Genomic DNA, 12562 nt, shown 5'->3' with positions numbered 1-12562 from the left:
TATTAGTAATGATTCTTCAATCAAGTGTTTATTATTTTTTAAGTGGTGCCACTGAGTGCTACTTTGTGCTAGGGTATAGCCTAGACCAGATCAATCTCTTCAAGCAATGGGAACTTGTGGGACATAATTCTCAATGCGCCTCCCATACTGTGATGCTGCCCTTTCTGCGATGGCCTAAGTTGAATCTAACTCAGGCTTCATCTTTTCTACAGGACTATAGGAGGGAACCGATGCACCTCTGAACCCTGTTGAGGCTGTCTTGCTGTCGGACAGCATAAGAGGTAAGTGCAGCCTTTATTTCTCTACAGGGAAATTCCTCAGGATTTACCTCAGTGAGATTTTTCTGCACTTATATGTATTTACATCTATTTATGGAAATCAGGGGCTCTGTCTGTGAAGAGCTGTTTTCCCTGACAGCATTTTGCTCAGCCACGCTTGTAGTGGGGACCAAGTCTCATTTTCAGCTATATAAGCAGGCTGCACAGCTTTCATAAACAAGGGTGACTATGTTTTGCAGCTACTCATTGAAAGGTGCATAGTGAGGGCGAACCTGGCTACAGCTTCCACATTTAAAACAGACAGTTGTGTATTTTCCTCCCAGCGCTTTTTGTGTAAAACTTTAATGGCGACCGGGAGATGTTTGTTTATGCTTAACAGATGAATAATGTAAACCAAGTGCTAGATGTTTGTTTACGCCCACAATGGGCGGGGTTAGTTCCGATAACTATTCTAGGACTGTTTGTTCCGGTAGTGCTTCTCTTCGATGCAGCAGGCTGTATGGTTTTTATTGTTTCCCTACTGGTATATTGTCACTCCCGGTGCCTTTGCATATACAATGGCGACCAGGAGATAGCTGACGAAACGCACATGAGGGGCGGAGTTCTGAAAGGGTGCCAAAGTAAAGAGCGCCAAGGACACTTCTGCTTAATTGCTCCTATTTGGGGAACGTTAACTTCCCTAAGGGAGCCACATGTTTCACTGGGTTCTATAAGCTGGACTCTAGACATAGGTGCCATGAGTCAAGCAGCTTGTTATTTGCTCCCGGTCGTTTAGTACAATAATAATGACGACCGGGAGTGGATGTTGACACACCCACGAGGGGCGGAGTTAGGAGGAGCATAATTGCGCATATATATATATATAGCTCTGCCTGTTAAGAGTCTGGTGACACTGGTCACTCCATGCCACAATTTCATTTAGTGTCCAGAATAACTTTATAAACCACAGGCAGTACTCTGCGGTTCTTTGCAAAGACATTGCTTGGTTGATACGCATAGCAATGTCTTGGTTTCTTGCAAAGACATTGCTTTTGATATACATAGTGAGGTCTTGTTGCAGCAATATTAATAATATTGTTATTGGATTTTTTTCTGCACTACAGAAATAAGTCGTTCTTTTAAAATTTAAAGTGACAGTAAAATTTTTTTCTGTGTCAATTTTATTAACAGAATTGCGGCTGTTTATTTGATAATACATCCCTTCTGACGTAGGATGGTACAACAATACACTAATATGAGTTACTTTAAGATTTAAAGAGACAGTAACGTTTTGTTCTGCATACATTTTCATAAATGTATTTCAACTGTTTATTTGTTAATTCATCCTTGGTGATGTGGATGAAACAAACGCACACAAGAATAGTTACTTTTCAGTTTTAAAGGAACAGTATTGTTTCATATGTGAAAACTTTATTTCAATTTGTTCAAATTTCTTTTTGAACCTACTCCCCTCTACGGCGATTGCTGTTTGGGAGTCTGTTGATAATGGCCACAAAAATGTCACCTATAGTTTTCGTTGAAATTTTATGGCCCACAAGCAGTGCCCTGCGTTTCCTTTACACTCCACTCGGGGTTATGGTGCATTCTCTGTTATTAGATAGGTAAAAAGAATTGCTAGAGGAATTGCTATTCAAAAAGGTTCTTCCATGTTACTGAGAATTTCAGTTTCAGATGGAATTGGTGCCTTGGGCATTTCCTATATTTACAATTGTTTCCCATCGCCGTATCAGCTAAGAGGCTGAAAGTCATTCCTTAGAAGGAAGGAGTAGTTTCAACTATCACTACAAAACCTTCTATACCCTTAGAGGATGGTCCAATGGACAAAATCTAGTAATGGGACACACACTGGGGTTTACCATGGCAACCATCTGTGTACTTTGCTACCGTCACTGGTGTGACGGCATATTGGTTTGATGCGTTGTCTGAGGTTATTAGTCAGTAGTTTCCTTGGATAAAATCCAGGACTGGATAAAGCTTTCAATTGGCTTATTACTTTTTTCCATTTCTTCCCTTCTGGTTATCAAACTGGGGGCATAGGTGGCTCTGTTTCAGCTTTTGGAACCTTGTGGTTAGAGCCTTGTTTTCTGGATATGTGTTTTAAGAATTTGATGTACACATAGCCTGCTGTTGAATCAAAGACAGCATTGGGGAACATGCCCCGGTCCGGGATTGGATCTTGTTGGGGGCTGATTTTCCGTTTTCGCTCCAGTTTTGTTTCGAGCTCAAATGTTTTCCTCTCAGAGGCAGTTTCTGCTTCAAGATTGTCTGAGGATCAGACAAAGGGAGAGACGGCCTTACACTGAGTAGGTGACCTCTCAGACCTGGGAGGTACTGGATCTGGGGTTACCGGTCGGGTTGTGGTTTCCAAAAAAGGGGAATCTTCAGACCATTTTTTAATTAGGGTTCTGTCCTTCAAGATGGAAACTATTAATTTGTTCCATTTCTCCCTTGATCTTAGAGGATTAACTTATGTCAATGGTGGATTAAGGGTCCAGTGCCTTCATGTGCCGTTCACGAGAATCGTCTCAAGTTCTGGGGTTTGCCTTTCTGGACAAACACTTCCCGTTCGTGGTCCTTCCTTTCGGTCTTGCCACAGTTCAGAGTTCTTTCGGAGACTCTGGGATCGCTGTTGGCGGTGCTTCACTTACGGGGCAATACAATGGTGCCCTATCTGGCTAATATCTCTAGTCCAGGCGTCACCCTTACAGCAAGCAAGATTTACACGAACTTGGTGTTCTACTTCACGTGTGTTCGCGGGTGGAAGGTGACTTTGGAAAAGTGTTCCTTAGTCCTAAGCACAGGGGTAGATTTCTTGGGAATCATGATGAATTCCATATCAATGAAGTTTTTTCTGACGAGGTCAGGACATAAAGGCACGGATGGCTCCGCATGCTAAGGTACTGTGGCCGAGTTCTGTAACAACCTGAGGGTTGCAGGTTCAATCCCCGGTGAGATCCACTCAACCTTTCATCCTTCTAAGGTTGATAATATGAGTCGCACCTTGTGTTACTTAACTTTCCGTTTGTTTGTTCCACCTCAGACCTATGCAGTTAAGCATACTCAGGCAATGGAACTGAGATTATGCAAACTTGTCTACTCAAATAACTCTGGATCAGGAGACAATGGACTCTTTTCTATGATGGTTGTCTCTGGATCACCTATTTCAGGAGACATGATTTCGCAGAGTGTGGACTCTTTTTTCTTTTAATAGACTTCCTGCAGCTGAGAGCGAGCATCATGGTTCTTCTGGTCTGGCCTCAGTTGGCTTTGGTCCAGTTTCTTTCTTGCTATCTGTCAGCATTCCATATCCCAGGAGTGGACTTTTGGGAAACGGATTTTCTGATTAGTCAGATTTTTCATCCGGGAGAGTGGGAACTCCATCCGGGAGTATTCTCCAACCTGTTTTTCAAATTGGGTTGGCCGGAGATGGATCTCATGGCATCTTCTCAGACTGCCTGGCTTTTGTGATGCAGGTCCAGGTTCCCAGTCCGAGCTGATAACTGCCTTGATAGTTCTTTGGTCCTTTAGCCTAGAATGTCTATTTTCCCCGGTTGAGCTTGTTTGCCGGGTGCTTGTTCAGATCGAATAGGACTACACTGCACTCTCGGATGCTTCTGTTGGGGAAGGTCTTTTTATTCAGGGTTCCTTTGTCCACCCAGGTCTAGTTTCTCTGAGGCTGATTGCTTGGAGATTGGACGCTTGATCCTATACAAGCAAGGTGTCTTAGCTTTGGTCTTAGATTCCTTACTTCAGACATGTAAGCCTGTAGTTAGGATGATTTTCCATAGCTAGGGCATTAATGTCTTTATTGGTGTGAATCCAAGGGTTACTCCAGCATCTGGCAGCTGTCCCAGATGTTCTATCCTTTTGTCAGGTTCTGATTAGTCAGGTCTGTGTTTAACCAATTGCTCTTCTATGGAGTTTGAAATTTGCTTTTGAAGCTCCTCTAGGGGTTCTGTTGAACCTATGCATTCCATAGATATTAAGTTATTATCTTGGACAGTTTTATTTCTTGTTGCCATTTCTTCGAAGAGTGTTTGAGCTTTCGGGATTTCCATATAATTCGCCTTGCCTTATTTTTAATTTGGACAAGGTTATGTTATGCATTAAACTTGGTTTTCTTCCCAAGGTGGTTTCAGACGAGACCATTAGTTAGGAAATTGTTGTTCCTTCCTTGTGTCCTAATCTTTCTCAGAAGGAAAGTCTTCTGCACATTTGGACGTAGAATGATTTTTTTTATTTCCAAGCAAATACGGTCTTTTCTGTTTGACATTTTTTCTAGAGAGAACGTGAGGGTCAGAAAGCTACGGCTCCTTCTTTCCTTTTGGTTGAAGAGTATCATCCGTTTTGCATATGTGATTGCTAGACAGCAGCCTCCTGAAAGAGATTCGGCTCCTTCCACCTGGGCTGTTGCTTCCTCGTGGACATTCTAGCATAATGCTTCAGTTGAGCTGTTTTGCAATGCTGCGACTTGGTTTTCTATTCAAACTTTTTCTACATTTTACAAATTTGATATCTTTGCTTTGGCTGAGACTGTTTTTTGGGAGAGAGGTTCTTCAAGCAGTGGTGCCTTCAGTTTCGGTTTCCTGTCTTGTCCCTCCCTTTTCATCCGTGTACTATAGCTTTGGTATTGTATCCCACAAGGATGAAATCTGTGGACTCATCGTATCTTGAAAAAGAAAAGGAATAATAAATGTATTTCTTTTTCGATACGATGAGTCCACAGCCCGTCCTGTTCTTCTGAGACAGGTTCTTAAATTTTTGTTAAACTTCAGACACCTCTGCACCTTGGCTTTTGCTTTCTCTTCCTAACTTCGGTCGAATGACTGGAGTGGGAGGGAAGGGAGGAGATATATATACAGCTTTGCTGTGGTGCTCTTTGCCTCCTCCTGCTGACCAGGAGGCGTAATCCCACAAGTAATCTTGAAAAAGAAAAGGAAATTTATGCTTACCTGATAATTGATTTCTTCTACAATAAGAGTCCATGGATTCATCCTTACTTGTGGCAAAGAGCACCACAGCAGAGCTGTATATATAGCTCCTCTCTTCTCTCCACCCCCAGTCATTCGACCGAAGGTATAGGAAGGGAAAAGAAACGCTAAAAGGTGCAGAGGTGACTGAAGTTTTGAAAACAAAAATATAATCTGTCTAATATGACAGGGAGGGCCGTGGACTCGTCGTATCGTAGAAGAAATCAATTTATCAGGTAAGCATACATTTCCTTTTCGTCTACTAGATACGACAAGTACACGGATTCATCCTTACTTGTGGGATAAAATACCAAAGCTACAGGACACGGATGAACGGGAGGGACAAGACAGATACCTAAACAGAAGGCACCACTGTTTGAAGAACTTTTCTCCCAAAAATAGCCTGTTTGATTCTGGCAATCAGACTAGGTAGGAGAGGAAAAGGAGGAAACACATAAGCCAGGTTTAACAACCAAGGTACTGCTAGAGCATCTATCACTACTGCTTGAGGATCCCTTGATCTGGACCTGTAACAAGGAAGTTTGGAATTCTGACGAGATGCCATCAGATTCAATTCCGGTGTGCCCCATTGATGAATCAATGCCGCAAACACCTCCGGATGGAGCTCCCACTCCCCCGGATGAAAAGTCTGACGACTTAGAAAATCTGGTTCCCAGTTCTCTACTCCTGGGATATAGATTGCTGATAGATGGCAAGAGTGAGTCTCTGCCCATCGAATTATCTTGGAAACCTCTATCATCGCTAGAGAACTCTTTGTTCCCCCTTGATGATTGATATAGGCTACAGTCGTGATATTGTCCGACTGGAATTTTATGAATTTGTCCGAGGCCAGCTGAGGCCACCCTTGAAACGCATTGAATATTGCTCTCAGTTCCAGAATATTGATTGGAAGTAGGGACGACTCCTGAGTCCAAACACCCTGAGCCTTCAGGGAATTCCAGACTGCACCCCAGCCCAAGAGGCTGGCGTCCGTCGTCACTATGACCCATGCTGGTCTGCGGAAGCACATTCCCTGGGACAGATGATCCTGTGACAACCAACAAAGAAGAGAGTCTCTAGTTTCTAGATCCAGATTTATCCGAGGAGATAAATCCGCATAATCTTCATTCCACTGTCTGAGCATGCACAGTTGCAGTGGTCTGAGATGTAAGCGAGCAAACGGAACGATGTCCATTGCCGCTACCATTAATCCGATGACCTCCATACACTGCGCCACTGATGGCCGAGGAGTGGACTTAAGTGTTCGGCAAGTAGTTAAGATCTTTGAATTTCTAACCTCCATCAGAAAAATTTTCATGTCTACAGAGTCTATCAGAGTTCCTAAGAAAGGAACTCTTGTCAGTGGAACTAGAACTCTTTTGTATGTTCACCTTCCACCCGCGAGTTCTCAGAAAAGCCAACACAATGTCCGTGTGAGATTTGGCTAGCTGGTAAGTTGACGCCTGAATCAAAATATCGTCTAGATAGGGCGCCACTGCTATGCCCTGCGGCCTTAGAACCGCCAGAAGGGACCCTAGCACCTTTGTGAAGATTCTGGGAGCTGTGGCCAACCCGAAAGGAAGGGCAACAAACTGGTAGTGTTTGTCCAGGAAGGCGAACCTGAGATAATCTTTGTGGATAGGAATGTGCAGATACGCATCCTTTAAGTCCAAGGTAGTCATATATTGACCCTCAAGGATCATTGGTAAAATAGTTTGAATGGTCTCCATCTTGAACGATGGGACTCTGAGAAATTTGTTTAGGCATTTGAGATCTAAAATCGGCCTGAATGTTCCCTCTTTTTTGGGAACCACAAACAGATTTGAGTAAAACCCCTGCCCCTGTTCTAGTTTTGGAACTGGGCAGATTACACCCATGGTATATAGGTCTTCTACACAGCGTAAGAACGCCTCTTTTTGTCTGGTCTACAGACAAACGTGACCGATAAAATCTTCCCCTTGGGAGAAAATCCTTGAACTCTAGTCGATTACCCCTGGGTCACGATTTCTAATGCCCAGGGATCCTGAACGTCCCTTGCCCAAGCCTGAGCGAAGAGAGAAACTCTGCCCCCTACTAGATCCGGTCCCGGATCGGGGGCTGCCCCTTCATGCTGTCTTAGTAGCAGCAGCGGGCTTCTTGGCCTGTTTACCTTTATTCTAGGTCTGGTTAGGTCTCCAGACTGACTTGGATTGTGCAAAACTCCCCTCCTGCTTTGTGGTGGAGGAGGAAGTAGAGGGTCCACCTTTAAAATTTCGAAAGGAACGAAAATTATTTTGTTTAGCCTTCATTTTAACCATCTTGTCCTAAGGAAGGGCATGACCTTTACCTCCAGTAATGTCGGAAATGAACTCCTTTAGTTCAGGCCCGAATAGGGTCTTACCTTTAAAGGGAATAGCTAAAAGCTTAGATTTTGATGACAAATCAGCAGACCAAGACTTAAGCCATAACGCTCTACGCGCTAAAATGGCAAAGCCTGCATTTTTTGCCGCCAATTTCGCCATTTGAAAAGCAGCATCGGTAATGAAAGAATTAGCTAGCTTGAGAGCCTTAATTCTATCTAAAATATCATCTAATGGGGTCTCAACCTTAAGAGACTCCTCTAGAGCCTCAAACCAAAAAGCTGCTGCAGTAGTTACTGGAACAATGCACGCTATAGGTTGTAGAAGAAAACCCTGATGAATAAACAATTTCTTTAACAGACCCTCTAAATAAGCACAACTGTCCTCAATAGGTATAGTTGTATGCTTAGCTAGGGTAGAAATAGCTCCCTTCACCTTAGGGACCGTCTGCCAGGAATCCCTAATGGTGTCAGATATGGGAAACATTTTCTTAAAAGTAGGAGGGGGAGAGAACGGAATGCCTGGTCTATCCCATTCCTTAGTAACAATGTCCGAAATCCTTCTAGGAACTAGAAAAACATTAGTGTAAGTAGGGACCTCTAGATATTTATCCATTTTACTCAATTTCTCTGGTGGTATTACAATAGGGTCACAATCATCCAGAGTCGCTAAAACCTCCCGGAGTAACAAGCGGAGGTGTTCAAGCTTAAACTTAAAGGCCGTCGCATCCGAGTCTGTTAGAGGGAACATCTTTCCTGAGTCTGAAAGCTCTCCCTCAGACAGTAAATCCCCCACCCCCAAATCAGTACACTGTGAGGGTACATCGGAGATGGCGAATAAAGCGTCAGAGGGCTCAGCATTTACTCTAATACCTGACCTACTGCGCTTACCCTGTAAACCTGGCAGTTTAGACAATACCTCTGTAAGGGTAATAGACATTACTGCAGCCATATCCTGCAGGGTAAAAGAATTAGACGCACTAGAAGTACTTGGCGTCGCTTGAGCGGGCGTTAAAGGTTGTGACACTTGGGGAGAAGTAGATGGCAAAACCTGATTCTCTTCAGACTGAGATTCATCCTGAGACATACTTTTATCAGCTAAAATATGTTCTTTGCAATGTAAGGCCCTTTCAGTACATGAGGGACACATTTTAAGTGGGGGTTCCACCATGACTTCTAAACACATAGAGCATTGACTTTCCTCAACGTCAGACATGTTGAACAAACTAGTAATAACCACAAAGACTTGAACACTTTATTTAATGAAAAAAAACAATCTGAAAAACGGTACTGCGCCTTTAAGAGAAAAAAAAAAAAAACATACAATTTTTCCAAAACTGCTTTTAAAGGTTATAACACTCACAATTTTTGCATATATGTGTTTTATCTGGCAGCCTAAGATTTCATCTACAAGTAAGGGACAATTAACCCTATAGTAGAAAAAACGTTACCCAAAATGTTATGAAAAATAAAATAGCAACCCCCTGCACCTCGCCACAGCTCTGCTGTGGCGCCTACCTGCCCTCTGGGGTCTGAGAATTACACTCTCACTTCGATAAGGCTATCTCTTCAGTTAAGGCCCACCGGAGCTGGAGCTTGCTGCCTCTATGTGAAATACAACTGCGCATCTAAGGCGCGAAATTAGGCCCCGCCCATCATACACAATGTCTCAGCCTAGTGAAAAAAAAAACCGCTGCAAAGCGTTATAGGATCTAGCCATGTGGGTTTTAATATACCCAGTACAATTTGTCAGCCATGTGAAACCCTCCAGTGCCATCAAACACAGAAACGTTAGATCAGAAAAAAAACGTTATTTGCCCCTGCACATAAATCGTTTGCACACAAACATTATGCAACCAGTGTCTTTTAAATTATAGCCCATAATATAACAGGTCACAGTAACATCCCTTCATTGCCTGTAGGATTACTGCTTACCCCCTTCCCTCATGGGAACTATGTCAGCCAGTTCTGAAATACCACAGTCTCTTCAGAAACAAATGACTGAACATACCTCAATGCTTGTAGCATTTAGACCGTTCCCCACACTGAAGCTTCTTAAGTACTCCTCAGCCATTCTGTGGGAACTCCTCTGGATCTTAGTAACCACTGCTAAGATCATCAACCTCCAGGCAGAATTCTTCCATTTGCTGCCTGAGGAAAAATAGCACTCACCGGTACCATTTAAAATAAAAAAGTCTTGCTTGAAGAAAATAAAAACTATCATTTTATCACCTCTTTCACTTTACCCTTCCTATTACTAGCATAGGCAAAGAGAATGACTGGGGGGGTGGAGAGAAGAGAGGAACTATATATACAGCTTTTCTGTGGTGCTCTTTGCCACTTCCTGTTAGCAGGAGGATAATATCCCACAAGGATGAATCCGTGGACTTGTCGTATCTAGTAGAAGAAAGAAATAAATTTATCAGGTAAGCATAAATTTCCTTTTTATGTTGCCTAGCTCAAAAAGTAAATGCAGGAAACAAATACATAAGGGGTTCACAATTTTTTTTTAACATTTAGGAGCCAGTAAGACTATTTAGGAACCAGACAGTGGTATTTGTGTATAGAAATATGGAGAATAACCCAAAAAGTTAGGAGCCAGGGGTAAAATTCTAGGAGCCAGCAAGTATTTTTATCACTGTCGACCCTGCAAATATGTGCTTAAAGGGGCATGAAACCCACATTTTTCATTGGTTCACCAGATGTGTTCAACTAGCTCCCAGCAGTGCATTGCTACTCCAACAAAGAATACCAAGAGCATGAAGCAAAATTTCATTAAAGAGATCTGGTCATGAAAGAAAAACATTGTTTTAAATATCCCTTTAACCCCCCACAAAGGCCAATCAAAAGCACTAATTGGGTAGCTGGGTTTTGCAACTAGCTCTGCATGGAAATATTCTGCTCAGACCTCTTAGCAATTAAATGTAAAGCTCAAAAGTATAAAGGTAATAGAATACAATTAAAGACAAGTGTAGAATATTGTGTAAGTACCAAAGACTTATTAGCTAGTCAATAAAGCTTAAGCCTCAATAAATGGCTAAGTATGCCAAAAGCAACCCTCCCTTCTTTTTTTTTTTTTTTACAAAAATGCAATATTTAGATTGAAGACCGAAAGGAAAAAAAACAAACAAAAATAGGATCACCTTGAGTCTCTTTAATTCGCCATCAACATCAATCTCTAGGGTTGGGTACATGGATTTGTACTGGTTAGCCAAAACTTTAAACCTAAAACACAAAAACAAACATAAGCATTTTAACTGATCCACAGTGCTAAGTGTTTTAATTATAGTAGTAAAAACAAAATGTATGCTTACCTGATAAATGTATTTATTTCTGGACATTGTCAATGTATAAGTAAAGAGATAGATATCTCTCTCTCTCTCTATATATATATATATATATATATATATATATATATATATATATATATATATATATATATATATATATATATATATATATATATATATATATATATATATATATATATATATATATATATATATATATATATATATATATATATATCTATATCTATCAGGCTAGTCAGTAGCAAATGATTAATTCATTCAGAAACATTGACTACATTCATATTCAGTTCTTTCCCCACTTAGTATGCAAAGTTATTCTAAACACACAAGTGAGGACAATAAGACATTTGGTTTAATTAAATTTAACAGTCATTTCAAAAGGCCATGTGGTCACTACCTGGAAATATGTGATAAAATCACAACGTTGCCTGGTAGTCTGGTCTAGGTGAGATATTTTGTTGAGAAAGAAACCATTTACATTTCACATGCAAATTGACCCCATGCTATGTAAGTAGGGGAATGAAAACTTGGCCAGCAAAGACATATGTTATAGTGTAACTTTGTAATTTACTAAATAAACATATTTGAATGTATGCCTCAGAATGTATTGAATATAGAAATTTGGGAGATTGTCTAATTTTCTAATATTACATGAGTAGTTGCTAAGCTTGATAGGTGACTATTTTAGTCGGTCTAAAATGTTTAACTGTGTCAGAATAATAACCTCTGTATTCATTTTATTTTTTTCAAAGATGATAAATACAAGATACTGCATAGAAATGAATGTGTGTGTATATATATATATATATATATATATATATATATATATATATATATATATATATATATTGGAGATGTAGAACATGCTGTATTTGTGTGAATACATATATAACAGATGTATAAAAACCATTAATTTCAGAATAATTAGCAATATTAATTTGTTTTAATATAGTATGATGTTGGGGACACATGATGTTTCATATTGAAATAATCAGAGAGATGATATGATGCTGCCCCATCTATAATTAATATTGTGAGTGATTGATGCAGGAAGTTATGATCTAATGAATAACCATTTCATAGAAATAATGAATTGTTAAAAATGTTGGATAGTAAATGTATTGCTGTTGTGTGCCACGCTGCCCCCGGTGTTATGATGCGAGAATTACAGCCAGAAGGCTTTTTGGCTGTTAAAAATGAAATTTCCAAGGGCCAAGCCGATAAGATTTCCCAGGTAACCAATAACAAAGCAGGTTTTCTGAAAAGGGCCTCCCATATTCTCACCCATGATGGAAACACATATAAGCTTAAGACAAGATAGGAGAAAGACAGATTCTGCTGAGCTGACTTGTAACTGGTTTGTTGGGCGTGAAGTACCATTACTCTAGCAAAGCTGGTCTACTTTTTCTCATTGATTGCAAAATATACTTATTGGTATTTCTGAGGTGAGATTAAACCTGCTGAGAGATATTGGATATCGATTGGTGTTCATCCTGGTAAAGTTGCAGTATGTAGCAGACTTAAAGAAATACATTGTATTTAAAAACTGGTATCCATAGCCCTGTATAGTGTCAAATTTGTATCTTGTAGGCTAAGCAATTATTCTGTGAAATTTCTGATGTTTAAATTAGAGTATATAGACTGTCCTATTGTTTAAATAAGCAT

General features: G+C 40.6%; 1 protein-coding gene across 1 annotated transcript in view; it reads right to left on the bottom strand.

Annotated features, from left to right (window-relative positions):
• The window catches only part of ADSS2 (adenylosuccinate synthase 2), a 306217-nt gene that overhangs the window by 124466 nt on the left and 169189 nt on the right, over positions 1 to 12562 (bottom strand). The window contains exon 7 of the mRNA XM_053711169.1: positions 10730 to 10811. Within this exon, the coding sequence (XP_053567144.1) occupies positions 10730 to 10811 (82 nt within the window). The remainder of the gene's footprint in view (positions 1 to 10729; positions 10812 to 12562) is intronic.

The sequence above is a fragment of the Bombina bombina genome, chromosome 4, assembly GCF_027579735.1.
Source record: "Bombina bombina isolate aBomBom1 chromosome 4, aBomBom1.pri, whole genome shotgun sequence".
NCBI classification, from domain to species: domain Eukaryota; kingdom Metazoa; phylum Chordata; class Amphibia; order Anura; family Bombinatoridae; genus Bombina; species Bombina bombina.
Note: the sequence above shows the minus strand (reverse complement) of the source record. Positions and strands in the feature narration are given on the sequence as shown.